Raw genomic sequence first — 26480 nt, 5'->3', positions numbered from 1 at the left:
TGTTTGCATTTTGGAAGGTGCCATTCTGAGTACTTTTATGTACTCATATGTCTCTATGAGATACCACAGTCAAGTACATTTTGCTGACAATAAGTACTTAGTGAATTAGCTGCTGCAGTAATACCTCTGTACTTCTACCATGAGAAAGTTTTGCAACTTTTACCAAAGTCAAATATCTCAATACTTCTATCAAAAAAAAGTTAGGACAAATTCATTTTTATAAAAAAAAATGTAATTTTAGTGTTGATTTCAGGTTAATAATATGAAGTTGTGTGTGTTAACTGTCCGGGCTGAGAGAGGGCAGCAGCCCAGCAGCAGCAGCTCCTCTGGGCGGACGCTTCCACTCTCTAAACCACCGCCTCTTTCTCTCAGCAGCACTGGGACTTCATGCTCCAGCTCTCTTTTTTTTTTTTTTTTTTTATTATTTATGGACCCCTCTCTAAGGACGGTGTGACCGCCTTCAATGAAGTGTGAAGACGACAACATGGGAGGCCCCGTGTACCCGAGATGACCGATGCTTTTGGTCCAAATAAGCCCGTCTTGAAGAGGGAAACTTTGAAACAAGGAGCTTGTTTTCGGAGCTCCAGCCTCCTCGCCTCCTCGCCTCCTCTCCTCCTCCTCCCCTCCTCTCTCCCCGTAGGAGCTGATTCAAAGGCGAAAAAAAAACCAAGATGGCCGCCGATTCCGTGCAGGTAGGAAAAGTTGACAACTGTTGCGAAAAAGTGCGCAAAAGTTTCTCCAGAGGGGCTCAACTTATAGTCTTATATCCTTAAAGTTGAGTCGCTGTGAGTGGGTAGTGTGTTATAGACGTTAAGGAGCCTCTAGCTTAGATCTCAGAGGGGTTTGTGTGGGATTTATCCCTGGATTGAGGCCTGGGAAACAACAATTATCCCAAAGTTACTTTCTCCTGAAATATTTTTAAATTTGTAACCGTTGGTTTTAACCGTTAACCGTTGATTAGTGTAACGGCCGTGTTTGTTTTAAACGTTAGTGTCGCTGTAACGTTTGTTAAATAATGTCTCCTTGAACGTTAACTAACAGCACTAACGTGAAGTTATAACGTGAAGTTAACCTGCGTTACTGTTTGGGGAAATAAACCGTGTCCCTCCATGTATTCATATTAAACCGGTAACGCCATATGTTTTATCAGTAATGCAGTTAAAATAGTTCCACCTCCAACTGGTTTGCTTGACTTTACGTTTATTTTCAAACACGTTACAAACCGGATGAACTGAAAACACTTGCAACGTAAAAATAAGTCTATTCTAACATGTAAATGTTAACATTTTGTCTGTTTTCAATGAGGATCAAGTGCTTGTAAGTAAGCCTTACTAGTCATTGTCTCATTATTCTCTATCAACGGTCATGACTCACTGATTAATGTGGTTTCACTTGAGTGACGTCACACCTGGAATAAAGTCCTGCAGACTAAAACACAAGTCAGTCCACACAGACCTGCAAGTCATCCACAACTTTATCCAGAGTAAAGTCAAACATAGGCAATATCTTCCAAAAACTAGTATTCACGTCAAAGCTAAGACCACTCTGATAATATAATAATAATAACAATAATCTTTATTTGTATAGCACCTTTCTAAACATAGTTTCAAAGTGCTTGCACAGATACAATGAAATACAGACAAAGTAAAAACAACAATAAAAGAACAAAACATAAAGACCAAATAATGATAAAACTAAAACCCGTAACCAGTGGTATCAAAACAATAAGTTACTACACATATACCAAAAGAGGACAATATAAGGTGTGGAGTATTAGGGCCACATTGAAGGGAAAAAAATCTGAGATTTCCAGAATAAAATCATAATATTACGAGAATAAAGTCATAACTTTATGATTTTTTTTTTTATATTATGAGAATTAAGTCATAACTTTACGAGCAAAATAGTTGTAATATTACGAGAATAAAGACATAACTTTACGAGAAAGAAAGTCGTAATATTACGAGAATTAAGTCATAACTTAAGGAGAAAAAAAGAAAATTACAATTACTACTTCATAATATTATGACTGGCTGACCCCTGATATAGGACTTCTAGCCGTAGCTAATTTGCAGACCTTGTCCCTGGTTAGCCTAATAAAAATACCTAATACCACATCATACATAAAACATCGTACATTACAATCAATTTACGTATATGTATGTTCCCAATCAGAAATCAGTGATCACATGTTTGGTTTAGTTTCAGCCAGTGTTTCACCTTTTCACTAAACCTTTTCAGGTCAGGTTGTATTTTTATTTACGTTGAAAAATGTATTCCTTTTACTGAAAAAGATGACTGACCGACTCTGCAAGTTACCATTTGTTGATCCCCTTGTAGTGCTATTCTATTGGTATTCATTTTTGTGACAAAGTACAGCTGGGGCGAGATTGTTCACACATTTAAAAAATAAATCAAGTTGATATTAGAAAACTTGATAAAACTGAGCAACTTATACTAATAACAATAATTTAAATGTTTCTCAATAATTTCCCGGGGCGGGAACAGACTGAGGCAACAGGTGGCTGATGCCTTTACTGAAGCAGTTTAATCATAAAATGGCTTATTATACACTTAGATTTATTTTAGTCACTCGGCACAGGCTCAAATGCTTTATCTGTGACGTACATGGGTGACCCAGCCTGATGAACTATATTTTCTAGCATGGGTTTATATAATTTAAGTGGTCACAGTAACCCATATTATACTTAGTCTGAATACAGTAAGCTGATGGCAAAACAGCTGTAGGCTAGCTAGACCATCTGTTTCCCTTTCCTTATGAGGACATAAATGCATAAAGATGTCCTTTATTTGGGATCTCATCACAGTATTGGTAAGGTTTATAATCAAGCCAATCATTAAACCAGGCTAGATGATGTAAAGTTAAACTACTTTATCACCAGAGCTGGCTGAGAATGAATGACACTACGTTACATATTGCAAATCTCTTAACACATGATATATGATTTAGAGTTGATAAATGATGATACAGAATAATTGTTAAGCCCTTCCAACAACAATATACTTCAGAATCAGGTTTATTTCGGCATGTATATACAGTACATACAAGGAATTTGACTCTGGTTTTTAATGCAACTCTCACAATGAATTAACACAGAATAGAAATAAAAGAATAAAGAATACAATAATAAAAAAAATTAAAAAAAATTAAATATCTATATACAGTCAAGTGTTCGTACAAGTCAAGTGTTCAGGAGTTGTAAAAAATACAAATAGTGCAAATGAATAAATACTGGATGGATATACATGGACTATATGATTACTTACAGCATGTACATGTGGAGATGTCTATATACTTTATGTACACAGTGTAATATGCACATAAAGTGACAGATGATCTTCAGGACTAACAATTTAGTTTCAGGACATTTACTTTATATATATATATTTATTACATGGCTTTGTTGAATACTCGATTCTGATTGGTCAATCACGGAGTTCTACGGTCTGTTGTTTCTATATAGCAGACCGTTGCTATGTATAACAGACCGTTGCTATGGGCGCAATTCTGATGTCGGACTCTGGCGGATAGTTTTTGAGTCAACTTATTGATTTCTTAAGTAAGTAGCCGTGTAATAAGCGGGATAATGTACAGCTAGCGGGTCATTGTGGTGAAATAAACCCTTTCAGGGCGATGCAAGACAGTGCGGAATTGCCCTGTCTGGGTTTATTTCAAAACAATGACCGGCTTGTTGTACATTATCCCTTACATATTTATTATTTAATATCCAATGTTATCCGTGCAAAAGGGGATAAGTCATTACTTAAATTTCTTTTAAAGGACAGATACAAATGCAAAGACAGTTCACTGAATATACTAATATTACAGTTAGCATTTGTAGTATGAATTAATCTGCAAGGCTTGTCCCCAGATGGGCTTTTTGTTTAAAATGAAAACCAAAATGTATGTGTAGTTAACATCCATCTGTTTGGACTGAATGGAAGCTAGCACAGTGTTTGGACTGTCAGCATTAAGTTTGTTACTAGTGACAGCTGATAAATATCAATAACACAAGCTCAGCCCCGTGTTGTATTCCTAAATGAGATCAGATCATAATGCATTTTACATATTAGGACATTAAATATACCATCTGTAAGTCCTGCTTTCTCTATTAAAAGATGCATCTATGTTTAGCTGAGGTCGACCAAGCCAGCTAAACTTTAACATATATCACCATGGTGGTTTATATGGAGCGGAACCAGATCAACTCAGCAGAGCAACAGGTGCTTCACTGCAGTTTATCGCTCGTTCTCCTTTGTGACCCTGTGGCGTCAGTTTTCTGGACACACAATAAATCGACTGTCTGTCCCGCTCAGAAATGACCGTTAACATTGACCTGAAGTGCAAGACATTACCTACAGTTTGACTTGACGTGGGATATGTCTAATGCTCGTGTGAAGGCTGCATTTGTAGGATCCGCGTTTATTAGCCTGCGCTGCTATTTCTGGTTGCAGCTGAGCACTAGGCTGTGGTCAATACTCTGCAGCCAGCTGTGGGGTATGACGGCCGGGTGTCAGGTTGTAGGTCGAGATAGGCCTCTCGCAGAAATGGCAAGGGCATGGCTTTTTAAGCATGATGCTTGGATAGTGGCCTCAACTTTTCCATTGTCCTATTGTCTGAATGGGGCTCTTGTTGTTGGACTTGGAGCTTTCAGACTTAAAGAGCAAGTTAACCTGCTTACACTTAGGCTCAGACCTAATGTTTGCTTTTACCTCACAGTTTCCTTTCATGTCTTGGGCATGAAAAGAGCTCTCAACATGTGTATTTAACAATTGCCTTACTTTTGTAAGAATATAATCAACAGTTTAATAATTGTTTTAATTAGGGGTGGGAAAAAATCGATTCACCCATGTATCGCTATTTATTTATTTTTTTACAATTTTGAAATCAATTTTCTTACTGCGAGAATCAATATATTTGAGTCTATGCAGAGATAGTAGGAAGTCACCTCCTTTTAATGTTGTAGTCTGAGTAACGTGACGTCATATCCGTTCCGTATCCGTCAACCAAAACAAACCGCAGCCGGCCACAGCAAGCCGAAACGCAAAAGTAGAAAACGGTGGAGGGTCTGCTGGGATACGACCTGCACCCTCACATTTTAAATCCAAAGTGGTAAACACTACACATACAGTAAATGTTGGGTTCACACATTGCCAGGAAAAGCAGAGCGAAAGCTGCATGCTAACTCTGTTATTTACAGGAATCGTTATCATATTGCGGTAACATGCGGTCAAGCCAGCCGTCACTCGCATCTCCGTGGTCAAATTGGCCGACGCTACAACTGTAGAGCACCCATATACTGACATTTATGTTTAATGCATTCCAACGGCCCCGATGGAGCTGACCATGGATGTATAAAGAGAACGGAGCTGATGGGAGAGCTAGCGACGGACTTGGCGAAGTTAGCGGAAGTATACACGTGTGACTTCGTCTGTTTTTCAAAATAGGATGTTAACAAAGGGTATATACAAAATACATATATGAAAATAAGATTGATTGGATTATATTCACCGGCGTATAAAACAATACATGTCCCATGTAATATCGAATCGCAATACTTAAAAATCGCAATACATATAGAATTGGCACCCAAGTATCGTGATAGTATTGAATCAGGAGATAGGCGTATCGTCCCAGCCCTAGTTTTAATACAGTCCCTAGCTACAGATATACATTTTATTGCTTTTATTTTGTGGGGATAATCAGACCTTATTCTATCCATCTAGAAAATTAAGCACCTCTGTGTCCTTTCAGTTTTGTAATATTGAATCAAACATGTAGCTTAAAGGTTTCAGATACAGTCTTTTCGTTTGAGCCTTGAACATTTCACAGAGCAGTGAGCAGAGCCACACTGACAAGAACAAGTTCCCTCCATCAATCACAAACTGTATGCATTGTGCTGCAACGAGTGGAAACATTTGCTTACAGTTCCTGCTTCACTTGTCTTTGAACCTAATAAGTCTGGAGTTCTTGGCGTGGCGTCATTCCCCTGACAAGGCAATGCATTTGAGCAGCAATAAATGATAAGGGCTGTACAGGTAAAAGAGCAACTCGAGGAAGTGTTGCAGTTACAGAGAAACAAGAGGTGAAACCAATCTTGCAAATGAGCTCTTGTTTTCTTTCTTTGGATATAGTTTCTTTGTTTGATCTCAAATTAAAGCGCAGACCTTGTGGGTCTACTAGCTGATTTATTTTCCACCTTATCTGATTGGCCTTTCATGGATTTCCTTGTATTGTTGCGCTGTAAAATAGGCCCTTTAGGGTGTCCTCACGCTGTCCTCATACCACGTCGGGCAAACATGGCTACAGTGCAAACAAGTTTTGCAGGGCAGGGAGCTGAAGAAGAGAGCTGCTTCTCCCCCCCCCCCCCACACACACACACACTATTATTCCACTTCCAGGAGTTGTGACCTCCATTTTACCTTATGAGTCATCAAGGAGCCAGGATACGTGCAAACTATAGTTTCCTCTGAGGTGAGCACCTATAGAGGAGAGTGGGAGGGGGGTTTCACACATCCCTTATTGTACCAATCTTGATTATTTTCCCAACTTAAATCATTCAGAAGTAGAGTAGCATTTACCCTGAGGAACTGTGTAGCTGAGGCACCCAGATCCTGACGCAACTTGTCTTACGGTGATCAATTGAGTTAGTAGATGACGGCCTAAATGATACCCACTAAATATGATGGCTTTTGCTGTGTGAAATGTGGCCTCTCTTCTTGGAGAGAAGGTGGATGTGGTCTTTGTTTGAGGCGAGGTGGCCAACCTCCAAAATGAAACATTGTGGCCGGGAAACCCTGCATTTTCTGTGGAACTGTAACATGGAAAAAAATAGTTTACAGCCCATATTAGGGGTGGGAATCACCAGAGGCTCCACGATATATTATCCCAATACTTAAACCTGCAGGAGGCAGAATGTTTTTTGGCATCTTTGGGCAAAAATTCCATAATAACATTTCAGCTTATTGTAATTCAAGTGTTCTGAGAGATAACTAGACTTCTGCACCTCTTCATGACTCTGTTTTTAGGCTTTAAAAAATCTAGCTCGTGATGGGAGACTTCGGCTAATTGCAGCTCATTTCAGAGAGGGAGCGTTCCTATTGGCTGTTCATTCAACGGAGGCAGCTGTCAATCACTCGCAAACTCCGATGAAACAGTCAAACTAGGCAGCGCTGATCAAATATAAATCAGTATTCTATTACTGTAATGCCCATTTCTCGCATCATATGTTTTCATAAACATCTTGTAGTGTACTGTTTAGCTGTAAAATGAGAAAGTTTGCTCCGGCTGGTGGGCGGGGCTTGTTATTTCCTCAACTGATCTCAACATGGCTGCCGGGTCACAAACTTTCTCATTTTACAGCTAAACAGTACACTACAAGGTAATTCTGAATACATTTTAGGTGAAAAAAAAGTCATTATATTAACAGAATATTGATTCATATTTGATCAGCGCTGCCTAGTTTGACCGTTTGATCGGAGTTTGCGAGTGATTGACAGACAGCTGCTCAGAGACAGCAAGGCTCCAGCTCGGCTCTGATTGGTTGTTTTCCTCCGGTCTGGGAAATCTTGCAGATGCCATTAAGAGCACCAGAGGACACAGAGGCACATGATCTTTTTCAGATGTCTGCCTCATGCACTACTGTCAGGATATAGTGATGTTTATAAAAATCACTTTTTTTAATCATTTGCTTCAATTCTACCCGCTGCTGCTTTAAGTCACGATACGATCTTATTGCGATTTTAAACATTTTGCGATATGCTGAGTATTGTGATAAGATATATTGTGATTTATTACCTTTTTACAACGGCAAATTATGCAGTTTGTCAACATCTGTTTTATCTAATAAGTTACAGTATTCACCTCAGAGTTTTCATTCACATATCTTGAGGTCAGAGGTCAAGGGCCAGTTTTTCCTCGCCAAAACTTAGCCTAACTTTGGAGAGTGATTTAGCATTCTTCCTGACTAGCTAACGTGGTATGGTTGGTACCAATGGATTCCTTTGGTTTTCTTTATGATACCAGTATCTTCACTCCAGCTTTAGGACTGAGCTACAACCTCTGAAAGACAGAATAGTGGCCGAGCCTGCCGGCGGGTCGTCATATTGTTAAAGCTGGGCAGCCTGGGCATACAAATTTCAGCTTCGTCGGGCGTCGTTTGCCGTGCGGTGTACAGGGGGGAACGAGAACTGGTTAACTCCTCCCGACCAGCCATCGGACAGTTGGATGAATTCATAATAATTCATAATGAGCACTTTTGTTTTGAAAAAGCTTTGTTTCTCAATAGATAAAACATATAATCAAACTTCCCCATCATCTACACTGAGACTTTAACACCACTCCTTACTGTGTTTTGAACCTTCTTACAATTGTGGGGGTGTCATTTCACAGCTTCTCTCCTCCACCACACAAGTTGCTTTGCAGGGGGGAGGCCACAATGGACACAGCCAGTGTTATGTTTTTAACTTGGGTTAATTTTAGACACAGTCCTCTCCCTGGAGTGAGATTAGGTCCCATTCTGGGCTGCTCTGACCTCACAGAGTTAGACGCTAAGAGGGATTTGGCCGTCGCTGCTCAGACGGTTTATCTTCCCTGTTGATGTCAATGGGCTGTGTGAGAAAGAGAGGGCTGTAGAAAATCGGATACCAGCGGAGTGAATGAGCGTGGCTTTGGATGCAGCCTCTGCCAGCTATCGTGTAGCCTAACCTTTTGTGGTGGAGGATATCATTTCTCTTAACAGAACTTCAGTGGAGTTTATGTAATGATGGTTAGTGCTGGTCAGCAGAACATGAGAGGACGGGTTGGTTCAATTGATCTAGAGATGGAGTTGGCAGACACCGATGAAGTTCAGGTAAGGCAGAGAGATTAGTGAAACATGGATGTTATGTCTCATTGACTTGCTCCATCCTCTCCTCAGGCAGTTGTATTCATAACAGTAGCCCACTAAATTGAAGCTAATTGCATTAAGCCAAATGTTACTGAGTGTTTTTGGTTTGACTGCTTTCTTTTATAGTAAAGTCATTATAATGAATGCAACAAGACACAGATCTCGTGGTCGTCACAGAGTGGCGATGTGCTGTTTTTCACATCTCATTAACGCCCTCATTTTATGAGTGGTATAAGTTAATTTCCACACACTTAAACTCTGGCTCGGATTCAGAGGTTTCCAGCGAGCTCTGGATTGCTTTTTTATACGTGTTGAGTTGGTTATCTGGAATCGCATACAAAGTGTGATTTGGAGTGAGTGCTTTTTACACTGATGATTGAATCACAATTATAACTAATTGAGCAATTATTAATACGGTACCAAAGTGAGGGCAGGTGTAACGTTTTGGTTTGTAATTTGGCCTGCTTGCTCTATGATGACTCACTGGTTGAAATGTTGTGGTTTCATAGTTGTAACCATGCAACACAATTAAAAGGTGTTATTGTCCCACAACATATTTTCGAACCAAAGAACTTACACTGAGTCCTCAGATAATCACAGACGTACTCTGTCATCAACTAGTGTAATGTAACTTTAAAGCCGAAGCCATTCAGGAAGTGACGGCTAATCCCTCTTTAGTAACGGTAACGGCTTTAAGGATGCATGTAAATGGCGTCTGACGCCAGCAGTGAAAACACTGCGTACAGAGGTTAGCTCAAGATCAAAACACACCACCACTGGGTCGATCTCCCAGTACTCAGGTTGGGCTGCCGGTGCTGAATCTCATGTTCTGTCAGAAGATATTGTCAGGGCATTTAAGTCATTATAACTTTTATTTATTTGAAATATGTTGATTGGAGAACTTGTAAATAGGAAATTATTATTGATGCTCAAGATTAGATCACTCATATTTCACACAGATTTTAGCGGTTATTATGAGAAACACAGTGACTGCTGGGATGAAACTGTCTGGAGCTCCGCCTCTGTTTTTATCGCTTCCTTACTGCTGTCATGAGCTGCCACTCATGACAAAACGGAAATGCAAAATTGTGGCTGCTTTCTGTTTATATTGATAAGTCCTGTTGGTTAGACTACTTGTTGACTGAGTCACTGACCTCTGTATGTCCTCTTCCTCCTCTTTCTCTATCATCCCATTTTCCTTTTCCTTCTCTTCCTCCCTTGCTGACCTCCTCTAAATTACATTCCGCATCTTCCCCTCATCTCCTTTTTTTTTTCCCTCCTCCTCTGCTGTCCTCATACAGGGGGATGCCAGGGGCCAACTGGTGGCGGAGCGACTGGGTCTGGGACACAACCTGGACCTGTCCGACACCATGGTTCAACAGAAGCTGGACGAGATCAAGGAGCAGATCCGCCGCGAGATCCGCAAGGAGCTGAAGATCAAAGAAGGTGCAGAGAACCTGCGAAAGGTAAAATCACTGAATGTTATTTCTCTCAAAGGCGTATTGTTTTAGTCTTCACTTCCATAAAGTTGGATTACTCATAAGAGATAGATCAAAGGTCAAAATCGAAGACCTTTTACAACTGATTCCATTGGCTCAGTAGCACTCAGTAGCACTCAGTAGCACTCCCCATGACTAGTAAACTGACATTCATGATTCAAACTGGTGAAGTTTCTCTTAAAATCTTTGCCATTAGATAAATTGTCAGATTTTCTCACATCTCCTCCTCCACTCTCCTCCCTGCAGGTCACCACAGACAAGAAGAGCCTGGCTTATGTTGACAACATGCTGAAAAAATCGAACAAGAAGGTCGAGGAGCTTCACCAAGAGCTGCAAGAGCTCAACGCCCACATCGTGGTCAAAGACCCTGAAGAACTGCTAGGTAACAACAGAAACACTACAGCAAAGCAGCCCCAGAGGATTTAGTAAACATTAACCAAGTAGTAAAGACAGTTGACATAAGCTAAAGCTATACTCCACTTCTGTACAAATACATCATTGTTGTAGTTGTGTGCTTTTAGGTCAGCTCCTTGTATCTAAGCATTGACTTGTAGGGTTAGTTACATATTGCTTCACATACACTGTACGATCGATTTTAGCCCGTTTCTGGCCCGAATTTTGAGCCAGACGTAATTTCAGCTTCATCAGGCGTCGTTTGCCGTGCAGTGTATAGGGCGTCGGAGGAACGATTAACTCCTCCTAACCGGCCGTCGGACAGTCGGATGAATTTCTGGCATGTCAGAAATTTTGGTTGGCCGTCCACAGGCTCTCGCACAGTTGAAGCAGAGCCACGAGCTGAGTCCCCAAAGTCAGGGCCTTTTTTTCTCCCCTTTTTACAGTAATCAGAGCGTAGCTATGAAGATAATGTACAATAGATATAGTAAAATGTAGCCGGCTTAGCTCCAATTCTCTCTGCAAAATGGACAAGCCATACTGTCCACATCTTCCTGGCCAACTGCGAGTCCATCTACGCCGGCGCCTCTTTTTTTTTTAGACGTTTCAGCAGACAGGATGGCACAGATGATGAAGGTAGCACGTTTCTGTCTTGTTAGCATCGTGACCCGTACAGACCTCTGCTAGGAAACAAACTTTACCTGCCTCGGAGCTTTCAAACAAATCTTTATTGACAACTGTCAACAGCTGGAAGGTATCATAAATCGTGAGATTTGGCTTTACATCGCAAACGATCTACTCGTACAGTAGGAGTGGGAATTACACAACAACGTTTGTAAAATCGTACAGCGCATGCCCAGCTTAATTTTAAGTTTGTTGCAAATGCATATTATGGCTGGGTAGATGATTTTGTCAGAGAAGTGTCAGAACAGCACCTATATGAGCACAGTGAGTGTTTGGAGGTGACTCACTCTCCAGAGGCTGACATTGTTGCATTCCACATTCCTCCGACAGTTACAATGAGCTGTCGATTGTTCCCCTCCGAGGCTGTTGAAAGCCCGCTCCTGTGCGTCTGTCGACGACAATGGAATTTGGAGAGAGTTACCCGCTGCATAATATAGATTTGTTACAGTAGTCGCCTTTATGTAGCATTTGTTGGTGTGCGGGTGAATTCAGGAAGAGCAGGAATGGTATTTGTCTGCTTGTTACCATCACATCCCCCCCCCCGGTTCAGTTGACAATAGGAAGTAGACGAGGAGGGGGAGGGAAGGGAGGTCATCTTGGTAAATGGTTATCTTAAGTGGGAACAAATTTAGCCTGACTTGGAGACTCTCAATCTGATGAACGAGGGCTTTCTTTTTAAGTGACGCGACGCCAGCGGAATGTCACCGGCTATCGCAAAAAATGATGGAGAGGGACCGAGGTCAGCCGAGCTCCACGGTCATGAGACAACTTGTTGAAAAGGCGTTTAGCTCTCGAATCCCACTAGAGACAGCTCTTGTTTCCTGAATTAGTAGGAAATAGTTGCTCTGTTGCCTCTGCGAGCAGCCAGAATGTGTTTTTGTTCCAGGAGAAGGTTGAGGGGGGGCTCTGGTTATTCTCCGCCGCTCAGCCGAGGCCAGAAATGGACCGACTCGCTCTCAGGTGCTGTCTGCGAGCAGCAGCAGCTCTGACACTGGCGACTCTGCGTCACATATGATCTCATTCATAAAGAGAGACTTGCCCTGAGATCAGCAGTTTACACCCTGAAAACAAGTCCAGTCTGTTTTACTTCGAGTCATCAGATCAAGTGACAAACCACCCACGCCAGTTTTAAGTCCAGCTCGCCAGATCATGATGTAATTGTTAGCGGAGTATCGTTGGCGTTTTTCTCGCTGCCTTCCCATCAGATACAGATGGGGTTAATCTGAGGGAGGGTTCCCCTTGTCAGCTGTCCAGCAGTGACATCAGCCCTGCAGCTATTCAGTAGCTCAGTATCTTGTCCTCTGGCCCAGCGTGGGCTGAACCGCGCAGAGAAGGAGGGGCGGATGGGGGGGGGTCCTTGAATTCTTGGCTTGATGTGACCTTGACCAAACCGCCGCACCCCCCCACGCAGAGAGGAAAGCCCCGAACGTAGACTGGATGACACTTGCAGCACTTTCGCACGTGTGTTTCTTAACGTGATCTCAAAGTCATCACTGTGAGGCTACAGACTCCTATTATGCAATGTGTATTTTATGAATACTAAAGTCAGGTCGCTGTTACATTCTCACCTTGCTCCACAGGCTTTTCCACACACGTGTTATTTGGATGAGAATCTACAAGTGCCTACTCTGTTTTTCCCGTCTAGCCCTGCCTCTTTCTCTGTGTGTGTCTGTATACTAGAGGGTTGCCCCAGGAAAGGCCAACATCCTCCCCCTCCTGCACAGAAAGCTCAGCAGCGATGCTCTCTCAGCTTATTAAGGGTCATTAGATGAATCATTTAGACTTTCAGTTCAAAGAGTCACATGGTTTCCTTTTTTTGCCCATGTCCCGCAGGTGTTCAAAGGAATCTTTAGACACTGTTTTGACGAAACATTCAGCGGGAATGAATCACAGACCCGCCTGCTGGTTATTGTTATCTGCGTTTGGCAGCGTCTTCCAGAATAAATTATTTTCCTCACCGCTGTTATTTCAGATAACGCCAGTCGGGCTCACTTAGATGAACCCCCTGCAGGGTGATCAGTATCAGTGTTTACGTCATGTGTGACTTGTTTTTCTCTCATGGGACTTTAAAAATCTAAAAGAGAATTGAGCTAAAATACTTTCGGTTATATACATACGGGTATATTACTTTCGTAGGTCCGGCATTGTTTGCGTTTCGGACATGGCACCTCTTTCTAAGTGTACTCTTTGGTTCCTTTTTCAAAGAGGAGTTGTTGTATGACAGTATCAACACTGAAACTGAACTTGCAAGTCAAGTCAGGAGAAGTCAGGCAGGTTTTTTTGCCCACCTCACCTGTGTGTGAGAATGTTTCACTCTGCTGTGCTGCAGCAATCAGCCTGGGGAGGGGTTTTCTCTCTCTGCGCCAGTTTCGAGTCCAGACATGACCAAAAAAACACTACAAAACAGTGAGCTCATCGGCCAGAACTGTGGTCCAGCTCGGGGGATAGAAGATTTTCATTTTCACTCTGTGTGTCTGCGGCTGTATGTGTGTGAATTCATTAGCATAAATAGATATTGGCCTGGTATCAGTGTGCTGTCTCAGCTGCTTTTACAAACAAAACGCAATGTAAAAACAAAATTTTAAATATACATTGTTGTGGATATGTAGTAGTCATAACTGTTTATTTACCGGATTTGCATATATGCAGTAATGTCACTGTAATATTGGAAGTTGTCTGCAAGTCCACACTTGTTGTTTTTCAGTTACTCAGAAGAATAGAGATGACTGCAGGGTTTCCCTCTGCTGTTAACGTGTGAACAGACTTCAGTATGGAGGATGGAACCTGATAAAATCCAAAATAAATGAATAAATAATTTGCATTCCTTTGCAAATTGCAATTGATTGCAAAAATTGCTAAAATGAGGCAGAATTGCATCAAGAAAAGTAAAAAGAAATGTGTAAAGAAATGTATAAAGATAAGAATACAGTAATTAAAATAAGTTTGGGAAATAAATAAGGGGTGAAATGCAAAGGAAAAAGCATGCATAAATAAATAAATAAATAAGTACATAAGTAAATACATACATTTAAAAATGAATATAGAATATATAAAAAATAAATGCAAAAATAAATAAATAAAAGGGAAAATTTAACAGAAGAGTAAATAAGGGAATTAATACAAAGATAAATAAATAAATAAGCAAATTAAAACAGAACTATTAATTTGTCACATTTTGTCAATTAATTAATGGCTACATTTATTTTTAATATTTTAGCTACATTTAATGACATTCATTTATCTGGTCATTTATTTATACATTTATTTTTTATTTTGGCGGGTTCCATCCTCCATTCTTCAGGAGAGAGCCAATGAGATGACAGAGAATTCATTTGAATTGGCAGTGATTGCTGTGGTATTATAGTTCCTGTATATCAAAGCTATCTCACTCTGACACCATTTATTGATCTGAAATCCTTCTTTATGTCAGACTCAACGTTGTTGGCTGGTGTAGTTATTTCTGTGTCGAGAGTTAATTGGCGTCTTGTGTTAACAAATCTTATCAAATTATAAACAGCAGATCTTTCTGGATACATTATTTGACTACTGAAGTTGCTACCCGACGTGTTTTTGTAAGCAAAGTTGACGCTGCAGGACTGTTTAGAGCTAACTTCAAAATGGCTGGCAGCCAAAAATAGCACACGCATGCTGAGTTACTATTTACAGTCTGTGTGTATTTGTGACAAACTCTAGTAGCACATACAGAGTCATTTATCTGTTGTTGTTTCCAAAAAGTTATAACTTGTGCTTCTTTTTTTTTGTGTGTCTTTACCCAGAATGCCCTTTGACCCCAGATACCCCGAACAGTGAGGCGCGAATGTGCAACAGCAACAGCCGCCTGGCCGCCCTGAAAAGACAGAACGACATCGAGCTCAAGGTCAAACAGGGAGCCGAGAACATGATTCTGATGTACTCCAACGGGCCCTCCAAGGTGAGACTCAGCAGGAGAGGGGGAGCAGACACAGTTAATTTATTTTGGCAATAACATTATGACAACACCACTAAAATCATATTAGGCATTAAACACGAGCAGTCAGACGATCATAAAGGTTTTAAACAAACCTTAGCCAAACTTATTTAGAAATGAGAAAATGAGTAAGAAATAGCAAAAATATTACCCAAACTATGTGTTGTAAAAATCAGTTTACAAATCAACTTCCACACAGAGTGTTCCTGTGCAATGAGGGATTATCAGGGACATTTCTCTTTATAAATGTGTGCTCACTTTCTGTTTTAAGCGGTTTAGATCAGTGTTTCCCACCGCTTTTTGACCGAATAATCCCCCTTTTAAACAAACCATTATATTTGTCAGCTGGTTGTGACCAGTTCAACTCAAAAGGTTTCTTTCCTCTTGTTTGATTTGAATTGTTTTAGGGGCCTATTAATAAGGGATAAATATCCACACAATTATTACAAGAAATCATACAGTTAGAGGAAAATCTGAAGTGAAATGTTTCCCATGTCCTCCTCTACTAACCTCCTGACCTGTTAGGTTTATCTTGCGACACCCTGTGAGGGTCCACACCCCCAGGTCTGGAACCGCGGTTTTAAATAAATCGTTTTTAATAAGAATTGTGTTGTTCACAAACTGCCTAAATGTCTCACTGTTTGTGTTTCTTGCCCCGTTGGACCTCATTATTCAGATCTCAGCTATTACTTATCGTAACTGATTTTGGCCAAAACTGGGAAAACAAGACTCAAGTGATAATATATCTTGATTGCATTTTTTTTAAATGACCTTTTTGTCAGTTCAAGAGGAATAAGGAGCCACCATAAGACTAGTTGATTTTAGTCTCCATCATCAGGTTGTAGGTTTGTTCCAGACTCATAATCACAATGCTTTTCTATTTATTTTGAACTTAAGGTAACACAAGAGTGTTTTTTTTTTAGAAAGGCACCGTGGTCCTAATAATCGCATGAAAACTGGAGTGAGCAGGTTGTAAACCAGTCTGCAGGTGGTAGAATGATGCATGGTGGGTTTACAGCTTCGCTGTAGGGGAGGAGGAAACATGAGAAGGCGCTGACACATACTGTGTGTCATGTGCACCGCTGTTTGTTCACAAAGCTCTTAGTGGCTCCTCTAATGCTCACAGAGAGGAAAACTATCATTTAGTTGGGAGGTGTGCTTGTGTGTGTAAGTTACCAGAACTGATAACAACAGCTGGAGCACTCATGCTCATCTTGACTCTTGTGCCCGTCAGTAGTAATTGAAGCCACTTTGTAGTAGACGGTTTAGTAGAGTGTAGGGTTTCAGGAGTAGTGAGTCTCCACTTTGCCAGTGATGTAATTCTGCTCTTCATAATATGTTTCTGTGGTTATGTTAGGTGTTATTTAATCCAGCATGGACTGATTACATTTCTCATGCTTGAGAATCCCTTTAAAGGAATAGTTTGACTCTTTGGGAAATACGCTTATTCGCTTTCTTGGCGAGAGTTAGATGAGAGGATAGATACCACTCTGAAGCTACAGCCAGCAGCTGGTTAGCTTAGCATAAAGATTGGAAACAGAAGGAAGCAGCTACCTTGGCTCAGCCCAAATTTAATAAAATCTACAGCATGCTCTCAAAAACTGTGTCATAGAAATTTGTGTTGATATGTGACCAGCTTTAAATTAACAAGAACAATTTTACAAAGATTTCTAGACAAGGTCATTATGAAGTATTGACAACTTTGGGATGTCTAACTTGGGTTAATGTCAGGTCTAATTTTAACCAGACATGAGTCCTTGACTTTTGCTCAATAACACAACAGTGTTCAAGTGAGTATGTTGTGGAAACGAGAGGTGCCAGCAGAGCTTTAGTGTGTCACTGACCTACAGTAAATGGGATTGAAAGCCGCCACATGATCCCCACTGTCAGGAAGGTGGAGGTCGCTTACGAAACAACTGTGACGTCCCCGGGTCAGTCCGTCAGTCAGACAGACAGAGGCACCTTCCAGTTGGAAATAGTCCCGTCCTGATGTCAGAGAGGAAATGCCTGCTGGACAGAGGTCTTTCCTGCGCGCGGCGGCGCCATCAACAACCAGGATTTAAACTTCAGAGGAACTCTGGGTGGAGTTTGCTTACTCCACTCTGTGTGTGTTTATGTGAGTGTGTGTGTGTGTGTGTGTGTGTGTATTGGCACATATGAGAGGGTCAGCAGCAATTACAACACACAATGAGATTCCACCTACTTTTTTTTGATGAATAAGATTTTCCATGTGGTCACTCGTTTTTTGGCTCCAATTAAGGGCATGAACTGCGCCCTGGCTGTTTAAGTGGACGAGGGAGGGATGGTGTTCAATTAGGGTCATTTATAAAGTCCTGACATCCAGTTATTATACGGAAGAGGAAAAAAATATTGAAACCGTCGATTCATATGTTGATATATAGCAATATTTCACCCTCAACAGACAGTGATTGTTTCATTTCTGATTTTGTTATCAGGATCGTAAGTTGCTAGCGACTGCCCAGCAGATGCTTCAGGACAGCAAGACGAAGATCGAGTTCATCAGGATGCAGATCCTCAAGTCCAGCCAGGCCAGCGAGATGAGCTTCGAGAGCAACGATGTGATGGGTGAGCCCTTCACTCGCACATCAGTGATCGATTTAGAAATAGCGCACACAAGGTCTTATGAACAATTCCGTCTAAATGAAAGAATCCCGTACTTCCTTCTCCTCCAGACAAGCCCATCATCAGCCCGTTGGACCTTCGGGTGGAGGAACTGTGTCACCACGCCAAGATAGAGTCCGCCGTGGCGGAGGGAGCCAAGAACGTCATGAAGCTCCTGGGCTCGGGAAAAGTCACAGAAAAGAGAGCGCATTCAGAGGTAGGTGTTTGTGTTTTATAGTATAAACCACCGAGGAGGTAGAGTATGTGAATTTATTTATACCCATCTAAAATTCACACCTTCCTTCTCCATGGTGATTTCAAACGAGCAGGAACGAGATTCTCATCCCTTTTAGACCTGATGCATTTTCACAGACTTTAAATGAAACTGATCCCTGCGCAGCTGCTTTGCTCCATTAAAATACAATGGGCCGTGTAATTGATGTTTCTCTCCGTTTCTTTCCTTCTCCTACTCATTTCCACCTCTACTATTTCCTTTCCATCCCTCCTCCCTCTCTCCAGGCCCAGGCTCGTTTTAACGAGTCCAGTCAGAAGCTCGACCTCCTGCGATATTCCTTGGAGCAGCGCCTCAACGAGTTGCCTAAAAACCACCCTCGCAGCAGCAGCATCGTGGAAGAGCTTTCCCTGCTGTCCTCGCCGCCCCTCAGTCCCAGATCCAGCATCATCTCCACGCAGAACCAGTACAGCACGGTGACGAAGCCCGCTGCACTCACAGGTAACTGGACAAAAGACACAATGATGGTGATGGTTTACTCTTAATCTTGATATCCCAGCACCATCCTATTCTTGACCACCATAATATTCTGCTTTATACCAGTTGTTAGTTAGCAACCAGTTAAGATTTAAAGAGATGCAGGTCACTTCTCATCACTACATCTTGTTGTTATTATTACCCAAAGTAATAGCCTTCACCTGATACATTTTGAAAATATATTCAAATGCATAGACCAGCTATAATGTGCAAAATGGGATAACTGGACAACTTTGAACGAGACAGATTGTGTGATAAATGGTTGTACATCGTCCCACCTCACTTCCAGGCACGTTAGACGTCAGGCTCATGGGCTGTCAGGACCTTCTGGAAAACGTCCCGGGTCGTTCCAAAGCTGCGTCTGTCCCGCTGCCCGGCTGGAGCCCCAGCGAGACGCGCTCGTCCTTCATCAGCCGAGCAAACCGAAACCGCGGTGTGAGCTCACGGAACATGACAAAGAGCGAGGAGCTCTCCAGTGAGTAGATCTAAATATTGATAAAAAAGTAGTTCTGTGATTACATAATAGGTAAATCACAGCTGGACCTGTAAGGGAAATGACCTTGTCTAATACCAACTGAATTACAGTCACAGTCGGGGCATTGTTAATACATCAGTAATTAATAAATAACGTGTGTGTATGTTCCCTCAGATGAGATCAGCGCAGTGTTGAAGCTGGACAACACGGTAGTCGGACAAACAAGCTGGAAGTCGGTCAGTAACCAGGCCTGGGACCAGAAGTTTACATTGGAGCTGGACCGGGTAACAAACACACACACACATACACACAGTTCTGCCCTTGACCTACATCTGTGCTGTTGACTCAGCGTTGTGTTTGAGCAACACAGTCGGCGTGTTTAATATCTGTTTGTTGTGTGTCCTGTAGTCACGTGAGCTGGAGATCTCGGTGTACTGGCGCGATTGGCGTTCGCTCTGCGCCGTCAAGTTCCTACGACTGGAGGACTTCCTGGACAACCAGCGTCACGGGATGTGTTTGTACCTAGAGCCACAGGGGATGCTGTTTGCTGAGGTACACACAAACCATAATGAACAGAAATTTACAGTTAAAGTAATCTTGAAGTGTTTGTTGATATTCTCGTCTTGTTTGAGTACATTCTATATATGTATATACGTCTATAATGGAAGTGTTTCCTACCGTACCACTTGCTTCCTGTGTTGTTTAAATTTTCCTTTCTCTTGTTCAGGTAACATTTTTCAATCCCGTCATTGAGAGACGACCAAAGCTTCAAAGACAAAAGAAGATTTTCTCGAAGCAGCAAGGTGAGTCAACATTATCTCACACTTATTCAAGATGTACTATTGTTGGTGGCTAAAGAGAAGGAGAGATTGCAATATTTACACGTATTCCTTGTTTTTCTCTGACCCGTTTCTTAATGTCCTTTATAAATATCATCACCTCTTTGCCTCTTCGTTATCAGGTATAACCTTCCTGCGAGCCCCTCAGATGAACATCAACATCGCCACCTGGGGCCGCCTGGTGAGAAGAGCCATACCGACCGTCAGCACCAACTCCTTCAGCCCGCAGGCGGCTGAGACCGGGACAAGCAGCCTGCCGGGATCACCCACACCCTGCAGGTACTCAAACACACTCACATACATACATGGACGAAGGATATTCAGAAGTACTCAACAACTCACACTAAAACTAAGGAGAGAACAAGGTGTTAAATGTACCTCTGCTGATACACAGTGACCCGCTGGTGACCAAGCTGGACTTTGACAAAGAGCCCACCCCAGGACCCAAACACTACCCAGTACCCGACGACATCAGAGAACCACTGGTGCAGGATAAGATGCCCGACAAGGAGGAAGTACAGGTACAGTGATCTAGTTGACTGACTCATTCATGATGTCAGTTCATGTTCGCTGGAGCTAAACAAAACAGTAAACTATTTTTGAATACTGTCGTCTAATAAAATAAGACCTTAGTCATGTTTTGACTCATGTCCACCTCACTATGTTGTCACCTGTGATCATCAGTAGTCACCCATAACCAAAGAAGAGCTTAGTCGAGGAATAGTCACAAGATTTGTTTGACTAAACTATATAGTTTTATGTATTGTTGATTTAATAAAAAATTAGCTCTTCATTGTTATTGCGTCCCTGCAGATGAATACAGCCATGCAGATCTTATTATGTAGTTATTATCAAAGCATATTTGTGAATATTATTAAGACACAATAGATGTAACTATAATTTTACAGTTATAACTGCTAAAAACCCATTCCTTGTCATTTCTAGTTGACCAAAACAATGATTTTTACGTTTATTCACTTTTCTACTACCCTCCTTCTCCGCGTTCCCTCTCTGCAGGATGCCCTCGCCTCATTCGACTTCTTGAACAAGAGGAACAGCATGGCGTTGAAGCCGGACCTGGACAGAGACCACTCGGAGCAGGAGATGCAGCCTCCAGACCTGGAGCTCATCGCCATCCAGAAAGACACAGAGATAAGGTTAGGAGAGCCACCTGCTCGTCTTGTTCGTGCTACTTTTTTAAAGCTTTGTGTACATTTCAAATGAAAGTTAAATGAAGAGAGGAATATCTTTATTTGAGAAAGGCGTGCCACCGTTGTTGATTTTGTTGTTACAATTCTTGTAATCTTCTGTTCAGTTGTAATGTTCTCACATAAAAGAGTTCAGTGGAGCTGAGGTAGTAACACGGCTGTAAACACTGCCCCCTGGCTGTGAGTGTTCATGCCTTCGAGTTTAACTGTCATATTTAAAACTGAACCGTCGTTGTCTGCTGCAAGCTGGTTCTGTATTCAAACCTTCAGCTTTCTGCAGCTCTCTCTACATTTAATTCATAATAGATATACTAATGTAAACACTGATCATTTTTTCCAGGGAAGAAGAGCAGTTCCTCTTCAGTCTCCAAGACTTCAAATGTGTGGCGGTCCTCGGACGTGGTCACTTTGGAAAGGTACGTTTCATTTGATCATCTAACAACTAATTCTCATTATCAATTGATCTGTCTCTTATTTCCCTCGCTTGATCGTTTTGTCTAAAAAAAAAATTCCAGAAAATTTCCCAGAGCTGAAGATGACGTCTTGTTTTATGTGACCAACAGTCCAAAACTCAAATATATTAAGTTTACGATCAAAATGCATAAAATCCTCATGTTTCAGAAGCTGGAATTGGGAAATGTTTGGCATTTTTGCTTGAAATATTAAACAATTTGTAAATTCTAAAAATAGTTAATTTACTGTCAGTTGACTAATTGATTAATCAACTAATTGTTTCAGCTCTAGTCAAACAGAGCAAAGCAGGCAGAAAGTAGTTTCTTTAAAGTGTATCTTTCCTCTGCTCCCCCTCCTCAGGTGTTGTTAGCAGAATATAAAAGCACAGGAGAGATGTTCGCTATCAAAGCGCTGAAGAAAGGAGACATTGTGGCTCGTGATGAGGTGGACAGGTAAACATTAGTTTCTGCCAAAAGTACTTCAGTACTGCTGCGATTGGAAATGTAAAGAAAATGGTGATATAATTGTGTTTCTTAGAGGAGTAGTCAGGTGTTGATGTAGAAGAAGTTTCATTTAACTCACACAGTCTCCTCCTCTCTTCTGCCAGTCTGATGTGCGAGAAGAGGATTTTCGAAACGGTCAACAGCGTCCGCCACCCGTTCCTGGTCAACCTGTTTGCGTGTTTCCAGACGCAGGAACACGTTTGTTTTGTCATGGAGTACGCTGCGGGAGGTGACCTGATGATGCATATTCACGCTGACGTTTTCTCCGAGCCTAGGGCCATGTGAGTGACCAAAAATCAGACTTGTCGTGTTTCTTGTTTCTGATTGGCTTATGGGTGCCTTCATCATTGGTGGGCTGTGGCGTTATTTTCATATTGTGAGCTCAATTAAAGCCTCTCTCAACAAGACTTCTGAAAGAACTGGCTTTTGCATATTCTCTACAAAACTTCCCCCTCAGTGTGTAATACTTGTTTCCTCTATAGCCTTTCTGTTTTCTTCATATTCAGTAAAACTAATCTACTAGGTGCTTTGTTCCCTTGCAGATTTTATGCAGCCTGCGTCGTATTGGGATTACAGTTCTTACATGACCATAAGATTGTATACAGGTAAGCAGTTTGAGTCATTCAGTTCAGTCCCACACACGTCGGGAGCACGAAGTCTTCAACAATCTGTTTTCATTTGCAGAGATTTGAAGCTGGATAACCTGCTGCTGGATACAGAGGGCTATGTAAAGATTGCTGACTTTGGGCTTTGCAAAGAAGGTAAAATGGAAAAACATATTATACTGCAGGTTTTATACTTCAAGATTAAACAAGAAAATGTAAAACTTCCGCTCTGAATATTCTTGACCTATCAGTTATGGATCTCCCCTACCAAGGATTAACAGGGAGATACTTTTTGGAGGATTGGTCCTTTATTAAACTGACTCTGTGTTGCTTTCAGGAATGGGTTTCAGGGACCGCACCAGCACGTTTTGCGGCACGCCAGAGTTTTTAGCGCCCGAGGTTTTGACCGAAACGTCGTACACTCGCGCTGTGGACTGGTGGGGGCTGGGCGTCCTCATCTTTGAGATGCTGGTCGGGGAGGTGAGCGCTTGTTTCCTCAAGATGTTCAGTGTGATTAATGACTTTACAAAACCTTCCCAGGCCTTCAGTGATTTGCATGTTGTCATGTCAGCAGCAGTTGTCACGTCTTCATCGTTTACATCTTGGCACGTCTCTTTTCAGTCGCCCTTCCCCGGTGATGATGAGGAGGAAGTGTTCGACAGCATCGTCAATGACGAAGTCCGCTACCCACGGTTCCTCTCGACCGAGGCCATATCCATCATGAGGAGGGTGCGTATAGAGAGACTGAGAAGGAAGTGATCGAAATCAAATAGGGATGTTAATAATTAACCGTTTAAACTTTAAAACTAACGAGAGTCGGTTATCGGTTCATTCAATATTAGCATCCCTAAATTCAAAACAGCTGAATAATCACAAAAGTGCAAACTCTTGCTTGCATTTCCCTCTTGACAATCACTCACTGTGTTGAGTATGAGAGGATCTGATCCAGTAAATGACCCATGTATGTCCCAGGTAGTGTTAATATTTACTGTATTTATGCTTCTCTTTGTGCTCAGCTTTTGAGAAGGAGTCCAGAACGACGACTGGGAGCAGGAGAAAGGGACGCAGAGGAGGTTAAGAAACATCTATTCTTCAGGGTAAGCGACCAAAACACAATTTGCACCATCATTTTGTAATAAATAAGAAAGAAAAGAAACACTAATGTGACCGTCTCTGTTTGTGGCAGAACATGGATTGGACCGGACTGTTGGCTAAGAAAGTGAAGCCGCCGTTCGTGCCGACCATTCAGGGCGCCAACGACGTCAGCAATTTCGACGATGAATTTACCTCAGAGGCTCCGATCTTAACCCCGCCCAGGGAACCGCGAGCGCTGAACTTGGACGAGCAGAACATGTTCTCTGACTTTGATTACATCGCTGACTGGTGTTAGCTCCACCTGACCCCCGTCTATACACACTCACACACACACACACACTGTGAACCAACCAACACAGCGATGACTGTAGCTCACATCATTTTTAAAACTTTCGTCTCCCTCGCCCAAAAAATGTTGAGGAGCAACGAGCCTTCGGGCAAAACTCTGTGCCATTGAGAAGAAAGTCCAGACGCCTCCCGAGGACCCTCCCCACTTATTTTTTAATCCACATGAAGAACGTTTTTTTTAAGAAAAAAAAGAAAACAAATGAAACTCTGTTGTTGGAGAGTGAAGGAGGAGGAATGCTTCGTCCTCCTGCGCACGTCGTCGTCGTGTCCATTGTCTGACCACTGAGAATGTTTTTCATATGAACTCCTGAGAAGACGGCAACATCACAATCATGTTATTCAGTGTCACTGTCTTCAGCTTTTCCTTTTGATCTGTACAGATTATATTCAGTCGTATATTTTATTGTTTTTCTTTCCTTTCTTTATTTGCCCTCGCCATAGCTTCAGGACATTTTTATCTCACTGTAAAGTTTGACATTTCCGCCAGGTGTTCAGTGAATTTGAAATGCTCAAAGCATTATCGTCACTGAGCGGTTCAACTACAACAAACATCTTGACTACTACTGCTGCTTCCTCACTTGAAATCAAAAGTCTTTACACTACATTTCTTTTTGTCCACAATCTGTTTTAAAGGTGCTATTGATAACATTCAGCCACTAGATGTTGCATTCACTTCACAACAAGTGGTTGCCAGGCACTTAACGTCAAACTCAGCCAGTTATTTTTCCACACTACCTGCCAACTTGATCGCTGACGACACCGAAATACCACATGATACCAACGTTGTTGGTATCACAAGCCTTGTTAGAAGTCTTAGATGTCTTCTACAGAGATAAAACATTCATTTCGGACCAGTCAAAATTCTTTAAATGATTAATTCAGTCATCATTCTTTGAAGAAATACCATACTCTTTATTCAACGCCTTTCTAAAAGCTCTGTGGATGAAATATCCGTCTACATAAAATGTTATTAATAACACCTTTAACACTTTTCTTCTTACTTAGCCTCCATGTCTGCATACAAGAATCCACATAATAATAGTACTCTTCAGTATAAAACAGAAGTCCATCCAGTGTTAACTGCTACTTTAGTTGTTAAATTAACTTCCATCACTATGTTTTATTTGGAACTTAGTATTGGAAATGAGTTGATAATTAAAAGATGCCTTTTGGCCAGAAGAAATGATGTAAAACTCTTTCCTATTCCTTTCTGTCTGATGCCCTCTAGTGGCTCTGTAGATATCCACCTGATCTCAGCTCTAATGATCAAACTGCTGCTTGGTATTGCAGCATCTTTAATTATCTTAATTATGTTTTTCAGAGCGGAGTTCAGTTGGATTTCTTTTATTTGTTTTTTGGTTTTCATTCCTCAATGAACAGCCGGTTGTGGTGAACCTGAGAGCGTTGTTCTTGTTACCTCAAAGTAAAAACACTAAAGTGAGTCGCACAGTTAAAAGCTACCAAAACCAAATTCATCCTGTCCCTCTTGAAGCAGCAGACAAACAACTCCTCACGGTTAACTCAAATCTGATTGATGGATTGACCGTGAACCCGATGACAGATGAAGCAAAGATGTGTTGTGCAGAAATCCATAAGACAAGTGCTGTTTTTTTGGGAAATATACAAAACTATTCCAGGTTTCTGTCAAAATGCAGTTCAAATGCTTCCCACACCGACTTCCTGTCAATTTGCATGTTTTATAGAAACGGACTCAAATGTTGGAGACCTGTTGATATGAATCACTACAGGGGAGGGCAGGGTATATTATATATACATACTGTATGTACACAATTAAGCTGAAAGCACTAATTTTATCAATAGTTTTTAATTATCTACGTTTCTTAATGATGAAAATAGATTGTACAAAGTTTTTTTTTTATTCTTTGCTTGTGCATGTTGTTGCCAGAACAGACAAAAACTTTATGGATGGTACACCAATACTCAAGTCACACAACTGTTGCAGTTCACCCCGGTGTAAAAAAGACAAAAAAGGCATTTCTGCAGTCATTGTTGCCCATCATGAATGCACAAATTAAACATTTGTAATAGTGGCTTTGCTTTGCTTTGTACCCCTGACACTGAATACATCCTATTTGTTTACTCCAGGTGGG

At 41.5% G+C, this 26480-nt stretch overlaps 1 protein-coding gene across 2 annotated transcripts; it reads left to right on the top strand.

Annotated features, from left to right (window-relative positions):
* The first annotated feature begins 323 nt into the window (after nt 1-323).
* Nucleotides 324-26420, top strand: pkn2 (protein kinase N2). Of its 2 annotated transcripts, none has more exons than XM_037787064.1 (23): nt 324-692; nt 10211-10375; nt 10655-10790; nt 15262-15416; nt 17909-18038; nt 18146-18291; nt 18594-18807; nt 19133-19318; nt 19493-19602; nt 19727-19870; nt 20046-20121; nt 20280-20436; nt 20552-20678; nt 21175-21314; nt 21706-21781; nt 22179-22270; nt 22426-22602; nt 22864-22926; nt 23006-23082; nt 23264-23406; nt 23548-23655; nt 23943-24023; nt 24113-26420. In XM_037787064.1, exons 1-23 carry the CDS (start codon nt 672-674, stop codon nt 24314-24316), a joined length of 2928 nt encoding a protein of 975 aa, XP_037642992.1. In that variant the 5' UTR covers nt 324-671; the 3' UTR covers nt 24317-26420. The 2 variants fall into 2 exon arrangements, with proteins under 2 accessions (XP_037642992.1, XP_037642991.1); XM_037787063.1 differs by lacking the exon at nt 324-692 and adding an exon at nt 8729-8873.
* The last annotated feature ends 60 nt before the right edge of the window (nt 26421-26480 follow it).

This window comes from Sebastes umbrosus, chromosome 12 (genome assembly GCF_015220745.1).
Source record: "Sebastes umbrosus isolate fSebUmb1 chromosome 12, fSebUmb1.pri, whole genome shotgun sequence".
In the NCBI taxonomy this organism is placed as follows: domain Eukaryota; kingdom Metazoa; phylum Chordata; class Actinopteri; order Perciformes; family Sebastidae; genus Sebastes; species Sebastes umbrosus.
Note: the sequence above shows the minus strand (reverse complement) of the source record. Positions and strands in the feature narration are given on the sequence as shown.